General features: G+C 36.9%; 1 protein-coding gene across 2 annotated transcripts in view; it reads right to left on the bottom strand.

Annotated features, from left to right (window-relative positions):
* Positions 1–20,246, bottom strand: part of wdr11 (WD repeat domain 11) — a 101,490-nt gene that overhangs the window by 55,138 nt on the left and 26,106 nt on the right. The window contains exons 6-10 of one of the 2 annotated variants that reach the window (XM_048205850.1): positions 16,815–16,980; positions 7,920–8,079; positions 6,438–6,642; positions 4,589–4,689; positions 3,398–3,577 (exon numbers count right to left, since the gene is read on the bottom strand). In XM_048205850.1, the coding sequence (XP_048061807.1) occupies positions 3,398–3,577; positions 4,589–4,689; positions 6,438–6,642; positions 7,920–8,079; positions 16,815–16,980 (812 nt within the window). The remainder of the gene's footprint in view (positions 1–3,397; positions 3,578–4,588; positions 4,690–6,437; positions 6,643–7,919; positions 8,080–16,814; positions 16,981–20,246) is intronic. The other variant, XM_048205851.1, reaches the window with a different exon arrangement.

Below are 20,246 nucleotides of genomic sequence, written 5' to 3'. Positions count from 1 at the left end.
GCCATTTTCACATGAGTTTGTAATGCACTTATAAGAATTCACATACTATATCTGCATATATTCTGAACTTCAGAAAGGTATAAAGGTATACACGTAGCAAAGCCAGTTTATGAGGGTGATGATGAGGAGTTAATGAGGGGTCATGCTTTGATGAGGAAGATGAAATCATTGTGACAATCTGTCAGGGAGAGAGTGAGGGTGAGAGAGAAGATGGAGATGAGGATGACTACGGATATGATAACTTGATATAACATAAAAATATGATGGTTTTGTAATATTTGTGTTCCACTATGGTACAATGTTGCCTGGGGGCAACAGCTGGATATAAAATGTTACATTTTATTAAATATATTTAATAATTAAATAATTAAATAATAATTAAATATTTTTAATATATTAAAAACTAGATAAATTTGTTTGTTCAAGTGTCTAATTAAAGAAATTGATGTTTTCAATAAATAGATTTCTTTTTTCTACATGAAAATGGCAAATGTTAATGCCAATGTTTAGGGCCCTATAAATGTTTTTATTTTTTACCAAATTCCGTTTTATTTTTTTCCAAATTCCGTTTTTTCCATTTTTAATTGTTCTGGATTACGTTTTTTCCGTTTTATTTATTTTTTTGACTCCATTTTAATGGTTAAATTAAATTTTAATAATCAAAAAGCATGTCTAATTTATTGAAATAATGAATCTTGTACAATTTACCAACAATTTAATAAGAGTTTAACAAAAAAATTAAATTTTTTTTTTAGGGCCCTACATTTTATTCTTTCCCCTCAAATTTTATTTTTACCAAATTCTGTTTTCTGGATTCCATTTTAATAATCAAAAAGCATGTCTAATTAATTGAATTCTTAAAAAAAAACAATATTAATTAATTAAAAATTATATTTTTATGATTTTTTTTTTTTTTTTTTTTCAGAAGTTCTGTTGTGTATTTAAATTTTTCTGGCAATCAAATGAACACATACCATTTAATTTATCTTTTAATCATGAAATTAAACTTTTTTTGTCAAACAATGTGCTGCACAACAGAGCTAAATTCTACTGGAAATTCTACTATCTAAAAAAACATGGAAGAAACACAGGGATTATTGTTTAAAATATATTTTAATAATTTATTATTAAATTAATTTATCTAAATTCTACTGTACAACAGTAATATGTTTCTGTCAAGTTAAATCGAACTTTTATTTTGACGGTTTGCCTAGAGCTTTGAGTTTCTCTGTGTTTATGACGGTAGTTTTCTCAAATTAAGCGGTTAAATGCTGATGAAGTGACTTTCAGAGCAGCTCTGGAGATGAATTTGTGCGTTCATATAGTGAGGCGACAGAGGACAAAAACACCGCGAGCGCCACGTGCTTCAGCATGCGTGCGCCCCCACGCGAGTGTGTGTAAGGCAGTGTGAGGTAAATGAAATTGCGCTTCCGCATCATTCATTTCAGTCACACAGGCATGCAGGATTCTGTCACGGAATGCACAAACACAAGATGGTAAGATCCAAGCGCAGCTTTAATGGGATAATCCAAACACGTAATCCAGGAAACAGGCAAGGATCAAACTCCGCAGAAACAGTCCACAAAAACAGAAAACCAGAGACACTAAGTGCATGTAACACAATACAACAAACCACAAACAAAGACAGAAACAACCCAAGTATAAGTAGACAGAAACTAATGAGCAAACACAAAACAGCTGGGTGCAATGAAACGAGGATAATGAGTCCGGGAAGTGAGTTCTGGGAAATGAAGGTCCAAGAGTACAAAACAAGAGTCCGGGTTGAAGTGCCCTCTAGTGGCTGATTAGGGCACTCCCACTAGTGATCATGACAGATTCATGTTTAAATAGTGTTTTTGCGGTTTAACATTCAGTCACTCTTCTATATCGCGATTTAATTTATGTGTACTGACCTGCTTTTAATTCATTCATCAAAAATTTGACAAATTCCGTGACATTCCGTTTTATATAGTAAATTCTGTTTTTATGACTGGATTCCGCGATTCCGTCCACGATTCCGTGATCGCGGAAATTATAGGGCCCTAAATGTTGCCTCGAAGCAACAAACTTATAAAAAATAAATTAAACATTTATGAAAATGTTAATTGATATTGTTAAAGTGTCCAATTTTAAGCAGGCAAAACAACACAAATAATTTTTTCCTCATTGATATCATATTGCGTACCATAAAGGGTTAAAGAAATGTTGTGTGAATATATAGAAGTGGTAACCTGTTAGGGCTGGGCGATATATCGCATGCGATTCTCACGCGCATTTCGTCAGTAAAGCCGGTTCCCTGATTACCGCTAAATCGCCATCACCTGCTTTCAAATGGAGCGCCATTTAACAGACAGAGCCGTAGTTCACTGATAAGCCACGCAAATGTTTTAGCGTAGCGTGGCTTATCAGTGAACTACGGCTCTGTCTGTTAAATGGCACTCCATTTGAAAGCAGGTGATGGCGATTTAGCGGTAATCAGGGAACCGGCTTTACTGACGAAATGCGCGTGAGAATCGCATGCGATATATCGCCCAGCCCTATAACCTATAATAAATGCATGTAAATGAGCAGAAAAATCGAATCGTGTATCTTACCTGATGCTGATTTAAAAATGGCCAGTCTTACAATTAATTAAAGAGATCTAATATCAGAAATTTGGTTACACTTTATTTTACAGTGCTGTAGTTACATTGTAATTACTCAAAAAAGTACTGAGTACTATTAATTAACCACATTCACTTACTATAGAGTTACAGTTAGGATTAGGGTTTGGCTTAGGGTTACTTACTTATAATTATGCATAATTTACTGTTATTACTATAGTAAGTACATGTAGTGACATGTAACTAAGGCACTGTAAAATAAAGTGTTACCAGAAACTTCTACGACATTACTTTTTTCATTGAATGCTGCACACACTGAAAGGTAATAATACAGATTCGAGGGTTGACATCTCTTTTGATAACGGAATCTCTGATTGGACTCCATTTCACCATTCATTTTCTAAAACCAGGGCAATGAAGGGGCCAATCATATTTTAGCTGAAGCACTTCCAGAAAAAAATGTATACTAGGATTGACTGAAGACAAATGTGTGTGTGTGTGTGTGATGGGGTGGATTTGATTGAAATTAAGGAAATTTTAAGTTAAAAATAACCAACTTTACAAAATAACTCCTGGTCAGTTATAGACAAAAAGCATTTGGGCCAATCATATTCTGGGCTTGACGCCCATGGCACAGACAAACAGCACCCAAGAAAAAGCCAGGAATCCACTGTTCATGTTTGTTCTATTTGATGAGAGATTATACACCAGTACTTTGCTGTGTGTGTGCATGTTTGAATGTCAGCAGTAGAATGAAAGGGAAAAGTGTCTGTCTCTGCATGTGCGGTACTCACCCACGGCCAGTAAGGGTTGGTAGTGGTTGATATTCTTGGTGGTGAGCGGAGGACACATCCGGAGGGAGAAGGGAGGCAAGGGCAGGCCAGACAACAGCCCTGTCAACAGGAATTTCAGATGTACTTCCTGTTGATCTGCCTGGGGTCGTGGGGAGTCCACTCCAGAAATCAGACTGTGACCTGGAACAGGGACAGATCACATAATTGATCTAAATGAAACAACAGAGCAGCTCTTTGAGGCCGCTGAGCGAAAAGAGAGAAGGTGGCTATTAAATCCAGATCATTAATTCAGCTATTACTCTGTCCTGTGGAATATATGTAAACATCTCTTATGTGAAATAGCTTAGGACAGTACTAAATAAAAACAACATGCAATTTTTATGACCCTCTTATTTTATTAAAATGATTAACACTTTAGAGATTCTGTAAGCGGCATGTAAATGTATGACTGCGACTGTAAATGGGTTTAACAATAACAAAATGAACATGCATGATTTTTTAATGATTTTAAAGAGACAGAACATGTAACCTGAAATGACATTGAAATGTTGGCATAAATTAATGTAAACCTTTAATTCATGAAATTCACAGTCTTTCTTACTGCTTAAAGCAAACAATTTTTTAATAAATCAATTGCAAATAAATTAATAATATACTATTATTATTAATATTATAACTTGTACAAAAATATTTGATATTTAACTGACACCCACAGTCATCCTCAATTTGGGAACTGCTTTTAAGGCACTTTTGCATTGTTTTTGATGCCTGAAAGCATCACTCCCCTTTTAATGTAACTGCATGGAAAAGAGTACCCAGAATAATTCTTAAAAATCCTCTTTGTGTGTTCCACAGAAGAAAGAAAATCATTGCAGGTTTGGAACTCTTCTTTGAGACCCAAACGCCCACCCAATGCCTATGATTAAAGACATAACAGGAGATAAACCAGCCCACAGGCTATGAGTGTTATCAGTGATGGGCTTCTGAAAGGGAAAATAAGATTTGCAGATACTGTAAAAGACAGAAAGCAGAGTGAGGCCTCTGGGTCTTCGGCCTGAAAATATCTCCTCAAGTCAAAGGCTAGGAGAGTGAAGCCTGAGACGGTTTAAATGAGTTATATTTAGAAGCCAGGATAAGGGAGAAAAGAAATGTGTGAGGGGGTGAGAATGGGGGTTAGGATGGTTATCTTACCGATCATTGTATTCAGGGAAAGATCCGGGATGCATTTCTGATTCTGACGTAAAGGTGTCCCACAGAAATTCACAGGAGAATACAAAGGAGGCAAGCCAGAACTGAGAGAAAGAAACAAATATATAAACATTATAATGACTACAGTTGCACAGTTTAAATAAGAGTATGAATTTGACTTAATATTCAACAATATTATTGATCTGACTGCACTGACACTATTGGATGAGAACTGAACTGAGCTGGGCGAATTTTCTGCAGAGCTGCTTTATAGCCGAATTTAACTAATTTAATAATCGATGATCTTTAAAATGGATTTGAATCAACACTGAACTGACCTCAGCTGATAAATGACACTTCTTTTTCTTTATAGAGCTGCTTTACTATGTTTGCATCACTGATTTGTTTTCCTGTTGATCACTGTAAAGCTGCTTTGAAACAATCTGTATTCTATAAATTACTATCAAAATAAAGGTGCCGACTTTTAAAGGGGTCATGACATGAGAAATCAAATTTGCTTGATCTTTTGACATGTAAGAGGCCTATAAGAGGTCATAAAAAATCCTGCACGATTCATAGCTTAAAAGGTCCTCCTCATTATAAACACGTAGACGCTGTCTACACTGATACAGTATACAGATCTGTGTTCAGTTTCTGACATAGTCTACACACTTTAGTCTGGCGACAACAGGAAGAACATTCACTTTGTTGTGTTCAGTCTAAAGAGATGGTTTGTGTCTCTGTACAGACTTGAGAAGGATCCCAGCGTCGAAAAAAGTGGACAGTTTATTTTAACGGCATCCCGGATCGAGTCGGAAGATATGTTTGTTCGGAGCATTTTGTTTTGTCAGTGAGGCACAATGTAATGGAGAGTTTGCAAAGAAACTTTTTTTTTAAAGATGAAGCATCTGACAACAGCTGCATCAAAACCTTAAGTAAATGATTTCATAATGCTGCGTCTGTAAATTACACATTTTTTAAATGGATAATGTTTTCAAAACACTTTGCAAAACACTCAAGTGCAATACCGAGGGAGCATTGATACAGTATGTTATATGCAATGATGTTAGCCAATCATAACAGTGGTCGTTTATTGACAAGCCTTAAAGGAGCCGCACCTTGAAAACGGATAATTCCAGACAGACGGTTGAAATAAAGGTTGGAAATGATTGTTTTTCTGCATATATATTTGTTTGCAAAAAAAAACTTTATTAACATTGTCAGTGAACCTCAAGGAACATATTAAAATAATAATAATAAAAAAAAATCCAAGTCATAACCCCTTCAAAATACCATGGAAATATCACAATGCACAGTGGTCCTCATACAGGTTTCACTTTCTTCTGGCAAAATATATATAAAAAAAGTATCTTGATTTTGGGATGAGATTTGGGCATGTTAAGTTTCATAAGATTCATCTTTTTATTGCGCTTTTATAAACTGACTATAAAAAATCTAATCAGAATGTATTGGTGTGTTTTATGTAGGGTTGTCTTGATATAAAAATTTAGTAGTCAGTACCAATACCAGTGAAATTATATTCTCAATAATAATTTCACCAACTAACACCACTGGTTAAGTCAGAAAGTAACAAGTTGAATATGTCAGATTAATTAAATTAGATTAAAACTGTGTGTAAAATTGATACTCCAAGAATGTATATCAAGTAAAAATCAGCAAAGCCTTCATTATAGTATGATTTGTAAGTCTGCTTCATGTCTACCAATGTAAATCAGTACAATCAGTACAAGGGTTTGCTACTTTTGCTACTTTTTTTAATTAATTGTCAGTGCGATACTAAGAAACCCACCATTTTCATATTTAGTACTTTGATATGTTTTAAAAATTGTACCTCAGATTGGATGAAGATTTACTGGGATGAGCTTTGAGCTCCCAAAGCATCACCCTTCCATCACTGACCACCAGGGCGGCACTGTTCTCATTGACAGGACAGATCACCACTCGGTAGGGCCGCACGGTCTTAGTCACACGGATGGCGTCACACTGGGAGCGGAGATCATATACCAACTCTTGTACATTCTGCTCTGGATCAGTCACTGGAACAAAACACAACAGATCTTAAAAATAATTAGAGTAAACATTCTAGAAATGGTCTATAAAAATCTTGTTGAGAGTATCAAGTGCTAAATGTAAAGCAAAATTGTCGAGTGGTTAAAAGAGCTGCACGATTCTGGTTAAATTGAGAATCACGATTTTTTTGTTTTAAACAGAGATCACAACTCTCCCACAATTCTGAACAGACAACTAAACAAAATAACATGTAATTTACTAGAGGTTCTGACAAAACGTTAATTGCTGCAGTCTTTTTAAAATGTTTAATTAATCTGAATGAATTATTTTTTAAAAAAAATGCTTTGAATGAATCAATGACTAACTCCTAAACACTTCACTTGTTTCATTATTGGATGAATCAGCGTTTCTGAACGAATCTCTTGAATGAATGATTCAATGAAAAATACATTTTTTAAAGGTGCCCTAGAACGTTCTTTCACAAGATGTAATATAAGTCTAAGGTGTCCCCTGAATGTGTCTGTGAAGTTTCAGCTCAAAATACCCCATAGATTTTTTTAAATAAATTTTTTAACTGCCTATTTTGGGGCATCATTAACTATGCAACAATTCAGGCTGCGGCCCCTTTTAATCTTGCGCTCCCTGTCCCCCCGAGCTCTCGACTATAAAACAGTGCATAAACAAAGTTCACACAGCTAATATAACCCTCAAATGGATCTTTACAAAATGTTCGTCATGCATGCTGCATGCATGCTTCGGATCATGTGAGTATAGTATTTATTTGGATGTTTACATTTGATTCTGATTGAGGTTGATAGTGCTCCGTGGCTAACGGGCTAATGCTACACTGTTGGAGAGATTTATAAAGAATGAAGTTGTGTTTATGCATTATACAGACTGCAAGTGTTTAAAAATGAAAATAGCGACGGCTCTCCAACAATATTTACACAATAAAAATAAACTAAAAGCATTACAGAAAATTTTTCTCATCCCCTACACTCTCAATTCCAGTTGTTACCATCAAAGAGCTGTTTTAGGCAACCATGGGCAAGGAAAAACGTGCATCAATTGTGATTTGTACTGCATTTAAAATTTTTAATGCTGAGTCATGAAATCAAACTGAATTAGACATGGATTTGTAGGCAAATATATGTACATAAGGGAATGAATATTTGTGTGTGTACGATAAAATGCGATGTGTGTATAAATAGTTTGAATTTTATATAAATTGTCATATTGATGTCTGTGTGGTGAAGTCAGAAACAAATTTCCACCTTGTGATGTTATTGTGATGTGAAATTACTTGAATGCCCCACCCCCAGACTGAAGGACAGTTGTGAAGGAACAAGGCCTGTCTTGCCTGTTTCATTAGGAGAAGGTGTTGTGGAGCGACACACACGCAGTGTGATGCAACCATTCTCATGGAGGCAGTAGAGAGCATCTCTCTGGGCACAAGGAATCACCTACACACACAAGACAGAAAGCATTAGAGACTTCAGTGTTTTCCCCAGCCAAAACTGAGACATCATATAAATTCTAACAATATACAGTCTTCAAAAAAAAAAAGAAAAAAAGTCTGAGTGGCACATAAGGCACAAAAGATTCTTTTATTGAATAATGCAATATAAGCACCAAATATGAAGCGCTTTTGTTGATCTTACTGCAATTTTTAACACTTAAAGGTGCTAAATAGGATCTTTTCGTCGACTGAGAAACCAAAGACTGTTACTGAGTTTTTGAAATGAGCGCATGCGTAAGAACAACCCCCCTCCTTCACAGCTCATTTCGAGGGAACGCCTCCCAAAACTCGTGCACGAGTATTGGAACACGAATGTTTACCACCGGCATTCGCTGTGTCGTGTTAGTGGATTCATTATGTCGGACTCACCGCAGGTAACTCATAATCTGCAGTTGTTACTCCTGTCTCCTGACAAAAACATTGCATGCAGCGCCTGTGGAGTGTGGAAAGTTACAAGGAACGTCATGGCAGTGATTGACAAGCCAGAGGGCCAATCGTTTACGCGATTGGCTGATGTTTTTAAGGCTCTTAAAATTTCACAAAAATTGAGCCTGCTAAAAGGATTTAAATACCATTTCCATGGTAAAGCAATGTCCAATTCAAAATGGTCTTCATAGTCAAGTCAAGTCAAGTCACCTTTATTTATATAGCGCTTTTTACAATGTAGATTGTGTCAAAGCAGCTTTACATTGATAACTGGTACATTATTTTGGCTGCACAGCAGCTCTTAAAGAATAGTGTCAATGCAGGCAGATCAAAGCACTGTTGAATATCAAATGTCAATTCATAGGATGAATTTTGAGCATTCACACTTTTGGATGATACTTAATTTATGATTACTAAAATATGCGATAGAAAAAAAGGCAATATAAAATAGAGTGCAAAGTATCCCACTACCAGGACACTGACAGTTATTAGCCAGCCTGACAGACATTTCTTGCTGAATGAAGGACCACCACCTTCAACTCAACCTTGCAAAGACAGAACTGCTTGTGATCTCAGCCAACCCAACACTTCATCACAACTTCTCCATTCAGCTAGGTTTGTCAACCATAACTCTATCCAGGACAGCCAGGAACCTTGGAGTTGTGATTGATGATCAGTCAAACTTCACAGACCACATTGCTAGAACGGCCCGGTCCTGCAGATTTGCCTTATACAACATTATGAAGATCAGACCTTTCCTACTGGAGTATGCTACACAACTCCTTGTTCAAGCTCTTGTTCTATCCAGACTGGACTATTGTAATGCTCTCTTCCAGCACGCACTCATGTCAAACATCTGCAGCTGATCCTGAATGCGGCAGCAGGAGTGGTCTTTAACGAGCCGAAGAGAGCGCACGTCACACCTCTCTTCATCAGTTTGCACTGGCTGCCAATTCCTGCTTGCATCAAATTCAAGGCACTGATGTTTGCTTTCAAAAAAACCACTGGCTCTGCACCAATATACCTAAACTCACTGCTTCAGACTTACAGTATGTGCCCTTCAGAAGCTTGTTTTCTGCAAGTGAACGGCATCTTGTGGTGCCACCCCAAAGGCATCCCATCACTTTCATAGGCCTTTACCTTGACTGTCCATCTTTCTTCATGTACTGTGCTAGACTCACTGGGACTAGTCACAGCACTAACATATTGTTGCCCTATTGTTGGTTTGATTACTTCTATTGTTCTCCTCATCTATAAGTCTCTTTGGATAAAAGTCTCTGCTAAATGATTAAATGTTATCAGGCTAAAGGAATATTTCAACCAAAAGTGAAAGCTGTCATTCCCATTCAGTCGGTCACGTTCTGTGTTCACTCTCTGTATTAGCCCTGTCCCACCGTCCTTCAAGAGGCTTGCAACAGTGCACTGGAAGGGGGCAGTTCCTGTGACGCTTTGGTAGGGATTCCTATTCGTCGGTCTGTCCGATGTACATCGAAAGTGACCGACTGAATGGGAACATCTCGGTTACAAAGGTAACCCTCGTTCCCTAAAGGAGGTAACGGAGAAGTACGTCCCGTCGCCACAGTCGCTGTACGCCGCTGATGCTGCCGCCTAACCTGTTCGGCTCCGAATCTAAAACCTGAAGATGCAACGCACCTGCTGCTCATTAAATACTTGCGCTACGAGGCGAGCAGCTGCTGCATATGATTGCATGCCAATGTGCATTGGCTCGTTTCGGTTACACTCGAAGCAGATTGGCCTCTCTAGCGAGATTCCTATTCGTCGGTCCGTCCGACGTACGTCTCCGTTCCCTCCTTTAGGGAACAAGGGTTACCTATGTAACCGAGACGTGCATTACTGACCCTCAGGTCATTACAAACCTGTATGACTTATTCTTTTAGAATCCTTCTTTTTTAATACATGATCACACTTGGATAAAACAAAAAATAAGTGTATATCAGGTCACACTGTCTGAGGTGATATCACTGACATCAAATGCCATTGGTTCTCCTAACCCTAAGCCGTAACCACAAGTGGTGGCCTGTTCCTCACACCAAGCTTATCGCAGAGCTTCAGAAGACAACACATAAGTCATAGGACTACTTTTTTTTGCAATTGATTAATGGAAAAAAAAAAAAAAAAAAAATCAATATGATTTTAAATAGTAATAGTAAATAATGAGAGAATTTTCATGTTTGGGTAAACTATTCTTTTAACAATATCTGTTTTGTATATTCAAATGGACCTATGTCTGTACACATATAACTGCTTCTATGTATACTGAATATTAAAAACAAGTGGTTGTTGTGAGAATTTGGGTTCTGGTAACAGAAGAACTAGGACAAATGTGTGAGCTTCCAGTGTGTGTGTTATTGGCGTACGCCAGGCTCCCACGGTCAGCCTAGATTCAGAGTATGAGAGCTTGCAGCTGCACCATCAGTCATGCAAATTGCCTTCCTGACAAGTGCTTTATAACACTTAATGCATATGCGTGTGTGTGTGTGTGTGTGTATGCATGTTTACCACAACTCTGACTGAGGGAAGGGCTGGAAGCTTTAAGTACAATTTAATACACAAAACACACTAAAACAGATCAGAAGACACACTGGCATTATCTAATGCACATACAGTGCTCAGCGTAAATAAGTACACACCCTTTGAAAAGTAACATTTTAAACAACATCTAAATGAACACAATGTTTCCAAAATTACACATTTTTCAGTTTTACTCAAATTAGGGTGATGTAAAAATGAGTACACCCCACAACAAAAACTACTACATCTAGTATTTTGTCTGGCCTCCATGATTTTTAATGACAGCACCAAGTCTTCTAGGCATGGAATGAACAAGTTGGAGACATTTTGCAACATCTATCTTTTTCCATTCTTCAAGAATGAGCTCTTTTAGAGACTGGATACTGGATGGAGAGTGATGCTCAACTTGTCTCTTCAGAATTCCCCATAGGTGTTAGATTGGGTTCAGATCAGGAGCCACTGAATCATTTTCACCCTGTTCTTCTTCAGAAATCCAACAATGGCCTTAGATGTGTGTTTAGGATCATTGTCATGTTGGAAAAGTGCACGACGTCCAAGGCCACGGGGTGATGGTAGCATCTTCTCTTTCAGCATAGAGCAGTACATCTGTGAATTCATGTTGCCATCAATGAAATGCAGCACACATGCAGTCCCACATAAGGACACTGCCACCACCATGTTTCACTGAGGGCACCATGCATTTTTCTTTGTATTCCTCACCTTTGCGACGCCATACAGTTTTGAAGCCATCAGTTCCAAAAACATTTATCTTGGTCTCATCACTCCAGAGTATAGAGTCCCAGTAGTCTTCATCTTTGTCAGCATGGGCCCTGGCAAACTCTAGGTAGGCTTTATTGTGCCTGGGCTTTAGGAGAGGCTTCTTTTGTGGACGGCACCCATGCATGCCATTCCTCTACATTTCTCTTCCATATAGTGCCATTGCTGACAGCATGAAATGGGAAGGGGTTTTAACACCCTTTTATAGTCAACGGTCTGCTGGATACCTGTGTAATAAATAATTAGACTCACCTGTGGATCAATTCTTGTTAAAGCTGCAGTCTGTAACTTTTTTTGGTTAAAAATGATCCAAAATAATTTTTTTTTGAGCAAGTAAATAACCAGCCAGTGTTCAAAACTATCTAATTATCTTGTCTCGATTCACAACGGTAAGCTTGTAATAATGTTTTATAATAAGAGCGACATGGTGGATTTCCACGGGAAATTCGAGCATGCAGCAGTTCGCCTGTGCATCATTACGCCATGTCCGTAAACAGAAAAGGGGAGTCCAGGCTAGTCAATTTTATCACGTGAGGATGCTGCTGGTAGCAGATCATTTATAGCCTTTTCTCACAGCAGCTGAAATAATTAAACATATCATTTTGATGGCGGATTGTAATCCAGAATGATCCAAATGACAATCATCAGTGACAACTGGAGATTCACCCGTAGTCAAAAAGCAAAAGACTTTGGACTGTTGAGTGGCTACAGAAATGGAAATCTACAGGTAACGCTAATATACACTAAATACACAGTCACACAATGCTGATGTTGTTAACATTAACAATTTGAGAACAATATAACAGTAATAATAATTTGCACGGTTTGACGTGATCTGAGCTAAGCGATCGTTAGATTTAATCATCATTGGCAGCACAATTTATTGTAGGCCTAATGCTTTTTTCCTCAGTTGGTCAGAACAAAAGAGGCAGAAATGTTACTTACTTGTTCAGCTGATATTTTCCAGTGAAAATTCGGTAACACTTTACTTGAAGGGGTGTGCATAAGACTGACATGACACCTTCATAATCATGACATGACACATGTCATGAATATGAAGAAGGTTTTATGAATGTTTATGACAACTGTCATTAAGTGTCATTCGCTCAATTATGTCATTTTTAATGCAAAGATGACATTGTTTGAGATGTCCGAGTTATGACAACTTGACATAAACCAATACATCATAACCTGTCAGTGTCTTTGTCATGACAACTTGACATCATTTAGCTTCATGGGTTAACATTACATTAAACTGTCATGTGGTTGGTTTTGACATTGGCTGTCATGAGGCCATTATAATAGTGTCATAAATATCTATCTTGAGCTCAAGTACAGTGGTACAAATTGAACTTGTCATTAAAATGTCATTAAGTGACAAAACTCTGACAAATAATTTTATAACAGTGTCATGACTATTTTTCATTTCATGTTTTTTTTTTTTTAAAGTTTCATCCAACAGAAGGTCAGATAATAGACCATTTCAAATTTCATAAAAAAGATGACACTGTTATAAAATAATGGTAACACTTTATTTTAGGGTCTTTTAACTAGTTGCTTATTACTATTAGCATTCATATGGCTAAAATACTGTCTATTTATTAGTACTTATAAAGCACATATTAATGCCTTATTCTGCATGATCTTATTCTACATTCTTAATCCTACCCAATACCTAAACCTAACAATTAACTATAATAAGCAGTAAATTAAGAGTTTATTGAGGGAAAAGTCATAGTTAATCGTTTATATATGTGTTCCCTATACTGAAATGTTACCAAAATAATGTAATGTAATGTTAACCCATAAAGCAGTTTTTTTAAGTTTGATAATTAATCTGCTGTCATGTTTATGACAGGTTATGATGTTTTGCTAATGTCAAGTTGTCATGACAAAGACACTGACAGGTTATGATGTGTTGGTTTATGTCAAGTTGTCGTAACAAAGACATCTCAAACAATGTCATGTTTGCATTAAAAATGACATAATTGAGCGAATGACATTTAATGACAGTTGTCATAAACATGCATAAAACCTCCTTCATATTCATGACACGTGTCATGTCAAGATTATGAAGGTGTCATGTCAGTCTTATGCACACCCCTTCAAGTAAAGTGTTACCGAAAATTCTTATATTGGTCATACTTTCAAGACATAGAATCTGTGATTCTGAAGTTCAGTATCCACACCGGTGCGGTGACTGACAGCAAGCATTAGATTCATCTGCGCTGACGAGCTGTGACGAGGCACATCGCACGTACAGATAACTGTTCCGCATATGACTGCAATTGCAGGTTTCAAACAGAGATGGCGACAAAGAGGAAAAATTGCGGAATGCAGCTTTAAATTAGACATTTGTAGTCTAAAATTTAGCTTTGCTCCAGAGAGTAAAACTGACAATTTTGTTCTCTAAGTTATATTATTAACCTTACTTTCATGTTATAAGTTAAACAGATGTTATATAAAACTTAGTCTTGTCAACATTTTGGAAATTGTTTTTGTGTTCATTGAGATATTGTTTAAAATGTTACTTTTCAAAGGGGGTGTACTCATCTATGCTGAGCACTGTACATGCTTCAAGAAATGACATGTAAATGGATCATTCCAAAAACAAGTGCCATTTGTGACACACATATATATTACATTTGTGTAAATATTTTTAACAACAGTGAACAGGTCATGCCAATCTGTGTAAATATGGATTTATTTAATAAAATGCATTAAATGAGCATTGTGTCAAGTGACAATTGTCTGTGAATGAAATGGGCAGTTCTAGACCCTTTTTAGAGGGGATTCAGCCCCCTGAAACTATCAACTATCAAAACTTATTTGAAAAGTTTTTATTTTTGAATGACATGACATGCCAACAAAATAGATATGGTGACCACTAAATAAAGAATTTGTTCCCACGACTTATTAATTTGTTTCCTCGTTTTATCAGAATATGTTGTAATGCCTGTTTTCATTCGTCAGTTAATGCATATAGATCTCAACATGCTCAGTTTTTGAGAACATTTGAAATATTACAGCATTGTCCGATATTCCCTGTTGGCATATTACAAGTCACCTGTGTGGTGTTATTCTGGGGATCATATTTCAGAAATAATACATCAGAATATGTTGTGATGCCTGCTTTTTTTTTTAGTAAATATTGCTCCAAACATCCAATGGAAACTTGTTGGTTGTACCAAAAACACCACTTTGTAAACGCTATTTTTAAAAGGTGCTATATAAATAAAGCTTTACCTACTTACTTATAATACAGTTACACTTGGCTCAGTATCAGCTCTGAAATTCAATACTACTCAAATTCTTATTAGTTAGATAATGCTATTGTTAGATATCTACCCACAGTGTTGCCATGCCTGCTGCTTGTGTTATCAGAAAGTAGCTTATAGATACAGTATGTACGGTTGCAGGTAGCATTTTTGTGGGGGCTGTTTTCAGGAAACAGTCACATATTTGGGCTTGAAGTGCTTGGCCACCATAGAACAATAGCACTACGTCCGTATTTATGGTGACGATATTATTCTGTTTGACAGCATCTCTGATAAGCACTTATCTATCTGCTTGAATGAGCGCCGTGAATTAAGTGTCAGAGGCGAAGAGTCTCTGTGTGCCTTTAAATATTTCTGCTTATGTTCAACAGAAGGAGAAATAATCACATCTCACGTCTTCACGTGAGGAGCACTATCTGTGTGGCATGAGTGTCTGTTAATGGTGCATGTTCACGGTTCTGTTCATGGTGCACGAGAAGCAAAGAAATGTACAATAAAATGCACAAGATCTGTTTAATGTGCACACGTTTTGTGTCTTGCACCAAAATGCGCATGAGAAAATATGCATTTATTTGTGATATTGTGTGTACTGTACTGAGGGCCCTGTTTCTGTTCAGTCGGTACAGATACATCTTCTACAACTTTTTCAGATGGCACAATGTAGTTTGTTAAAACATGAAATGTCTTAAAGGGTTAGTTCACCCAAAAAACGAAAATTATTCCATGATATACTCGCCCTCAAGCCATCCTACATGCGACTCTCTTCTTTCAGCCAAACACAATCAGAGTTTTATTAAAAAATATCCTGGCTCTTCCAAGCTTTATAATGGGAGTGAATGAAACCCTCAATTCTTAAGCCCAAAAAAGCACATCCATCCATCATAAAAGTAATCCATACAGCTCCAGGGGGTTAATAAAGGCCTTCTGAAAAGAAGCAATGGGTTTTTGTAAGAAAAATATCCATATTTATAACTTCGTAAACTGTAATCACTAGCTTCGGGTAACAGCCTTCCACACATTCACGAGTAAGAGTCGAGTTCCAGGGGGAAAAGGGTGACCTCTGGCCAGACGTATGACGAAGGCATCGCTTAAGCTCAAGTGAGAACTGACGACCACAGAGGTGCAGAGGATAGAGCAAAACAAAATGCTGGTCATGAATTAGAAGTCTAAAATGAGAAGTTTTAAAGAAAAATGTTGGAGGATTTTGATACAAGAGGACATACATCATACGTCGGGTCAGAGGTCACCCTTCGGCCGGAACTCGACTTTCTCGTGAACGTGTGGACAGCTGTTACCAGATGCCAGTGATTATAGTTTATAAAGTTTTAAATATGGATAATATTTTTCTTTCCCATCGCTTCGCTTCAGAAGGCCTTTATTAACCCCCTGGAGCCATATGGAGTAGGTTTATGATGGATGGATGGATGCACTTTCTTGAGCTTCAAAATCTACTATTAACTCCCATTATAAAGCTTCGAAGAGCCAGGATATTTTTTAATATAACTCCAATTGTGTTTGGCTGATTGAAGAAAGTCATATACACCTAAGATGGCTTGAGGGGGAGTAAATTATGGGATAATTTTTGGGTGAACTAACCCTTTATCAAACTGAAAAAGGTACCCATTCTATTACAGGCATGCAGTCTCTTCCATTCCCACACACACACCTGTATAAAAGGCACACCGGAGCGCTCGATGGCGACCACTCCAACGGTCTGACTGAGCTCCAAGTCTAGGATGAGGATCTCTCTGGGGTACAACAGCAGCATGTGGTTCCTCTTAGATGGCAGGTATGACAGTTGGAGACAGTCATTAAGAGTCACTGCTTCAGCCCTGCAAACAAACATACACACATAGCCAGGTCACATTTAAAACTTCAATTTATCCTGCCTGCTTCAAATGCTTATCTATGGCCCAACCAGCTTTTGCGTACAATTCTACAACACAAATCAGATCACTATGCATCTTTATCCAAAGGTGTTCAATATTAAATGGTCTTGTGTAGCCAATTGCTGTGGTGTAAACTGGTGTAGTCACTTTTTCACTACTTTCTTTTCGTGCTTCCATTGTACTCCAGTCATTATATGATGAGTGTTTTTATTCAACATGAAATTTTCCATAAGAAATGCAAAGGGAAGCAATCTAATATTATAAACAAAAAAAAAAAGGCAACAATTAAAACCTTTTGTCTGCTGGCATCTTTCACTTCTACATACCAATTTGTGTCCTTGACGTCATTTTATAGAGATGCAACATTTATCGTCCACATGCAGAACCAACCCCTACCCATATAAAATTGAATGGCTCAATTGGATTGTGAAACTAAATGCCCAGTGTTCATTCATTGACCATCAGATGCACAAAAAACTGGAAAACAACTCAATTTCTGTGAATCGAGATAGTTATAAGTCTTACAGGAAACAAAATTGTTTTTAAAAGGTTCTAGGTTGATAAATGCTAGTGAGGAAAAAAGAATCAATGGATTTGTAGATTAAAGGTGCCCTAGAACAAGTTTTTACAAGATGTAATATAAGTCTAAGGTGTCTCCTAAATGTGTCTGTGAAGTTTCAGCTCAAAATACCCCATAGATTTTTTTTTTATTAATTTTTTTAACTGCCTATTTTGGGGCATCATTAACTATGCACCGATTCAGGCTGCGGACCCTTTAAATCGCGCGATCCATGCCCCCCCGAGCTCTCGACTATAATACAGTGCATTTACAGAGTTCACACAGCTAATTTAACCCTCAAATGGATCTTTACAAGATGTTCGTCATGCATACTGTATGCATGCGTCGGATCATGTGAGTATAGTATCTATTTGGATGTTTACATTTGATTCTGAATGAGTTTGAGGCTGTGCTTCGTGGCTAAACCTGACATTACACACTGTTGGAGAGATAAAGAATGAAGTTGTGTTTATGCATTATACAGACTGAAGTGTTTAAAAATGAAAATAGCGACGGCTCTCTTGTCTCCGTGAATACAGTAATAAACGATGGTAACCACATTTAACAGTACATTAGCAACATGCTAACGAAACATTTATAAAGACAATTTACAAATATCACTAAAAATATCATGTTATCATGGATCATGTCAGTTATCATCGCCCCATCTGTCATTTTTCACTATTGTTCTTGCTTGCTTACCTAGTCTGTTTTTGACTGTTTTTGATCATAGTATCTTCCTTCGTCGTTTAGAACATTGGGTCGGCATAAAAGGCTTACAGTGATTTAGGTCTTATCTTAAAGATAGGACTTTCTCTGTAGAGCTGGTTAAGTTTACTTCTTCCTCAGCTTCTACTATAAGTGGTGTACCTCAGGGTTCCATATTGGGCCCACTTCTTTTTAATTTATATATGCTGCCCTATCTAATCAGAAAGCATAATGCTTCTTTTCATTTTTATGTGGACAACACTCAGCTCTACTTTGAAAGCTGGTGACTATTCAGCCTTTGCCGGACTGTCTTTATGGCATTAAAAAAAAGTGGTTGTCTAATAATTTTCTCAAACTTAAGGACAAAACAGAAATAATTATTTTTGGTCCCATGAAATCTAGAGGTGATCTTACCAATGAGCCTGGCAAGCATTTCCCTTCTCTCCCCCCCCAGGTAAGAAATCTGGCTGTTATTCTTGACTCCGAACTTTGCTTAACCAAGTAAATACATTTATTTGTTAAGAATAGCTTTTATCAGCTACAAAATATTTTTGTCTTTTCATGATTTGGAGAAAGTTATGCCTTCATTTCATCGCAATTGGACTATTGCAATTCTCTGTATTTTGGTCTTCCTCAACTTTCTCTTTCACGCCTCCAGGTGGTCGAGAATGTTGCTGCAAGGCTGTTGACTTCTGCAGCTTTGCCATTATATTAGAGTTTTAATAGATTTGCATGTTTTCTTTTAATCCATTTTATTCCTCTTAACATGTTATAAGCGTGTATGTATTTAAATAATGCATGGACTGTCTGTGAATAATTTACATGAAACAGAAAATGAACCGGAACAGATGTTTTGTCCATGGCAATGCTTTTTTCACTACTGTAAAGTGACGTGACTGGCGGATGTTTTCCATGCACAGCATGCAGACTCAATTTTTTCCATTATCTTTTATTATTAATTTTATCATTTTGTTGTTGCAGCCCCAGAAATGATCATCTCTCCCACTGAAAACTGGTACATAACCCTGACACACGCTAATGTTGCTCTGGGAGAACCATAGATGAAACAAACAAAAGCATGTATAAATTACACATGCTGGGATCCAGTTGCTTTCAAAATCCATGAGTGAAAACATGCAGATGGAAAAAAAGAAATGTAAAATTGTTTCTATAACGGCATTGTAATATTCCTGTAAAAGAATACCAAGCAGTCAGCAGCAGTGTGCTGGTTCCCTTGACAGAGTTGTCAGTGGTTATTTCACTTTTGAGGACATCTGAGCAATTAAATAAGACACTGAAATGTGCAGTAATATCTTGAGTAAAGGTGGGAATCTTTAGGCAACTCAAGATTCGATCTGATTTCGATTCTGGGTGTCACGATCTGATTCCAAAACCATTCCTAGTCTAAATTTTTTTATTATTATAAATAATTAATTAATTTAAAAACTTTATTATTTAATTACTTGTTTGATTATAAATACTTTTTTTTTTAATTATTACAAATGAATAATAAATAAAAACTGTATGAACTAAATATAGTTTCAAAACATACAAGCAAATAGTCAGTAATAAAGAAGAAACATATTACAAGCAATAAAAAAACAGTGTGGGCCAAATGTGGTAATTAATCAAACTGTGAGTGAACACAACCATATTAAATGACTCTAATGCAGAACTGACAACAAAACAGTACAGTACACTTATAGTACATTATATATATACTATATTGCCAAAAGTTTTGGGACGCCTGCCTTTACATGCACATGAACTTTAATGACATCCCATTCTTAATCCGTAGGGTTTAATATGGAGTTGGCCCACCCTTTGCAGCTATAACAGCTTCAACTCTTCTGGGAAGGCTTTCCACAAGGTTTAGGAGTGTGTTTATGGGAATTTTTGACTATTCTTCTAGAAGCGCATTTGTGAGGTCAGGCAGTGATGT

This window comes from Megalobrama amblycephala, linkage group LG10, assembly GCF_018812025.1.
Source record: "Megalobrama amblycephala isolate DHTTF-2021 linkage group LG10, ASM1881202v1, whole genome shotgun sequence".
NCBI classification, from domain to species: Eukaryota; Metazoa; Chordata; class Actinopteri; order Cypriniformes; family Xenocyprididae; genus Megalobrama; species Megalobrama amblycephala.
The sequence above is the reverse complement of the archived record's forward strand: the minus strand, read 5'-3'. Positions and strand labels throughout refer to the sequence as shown.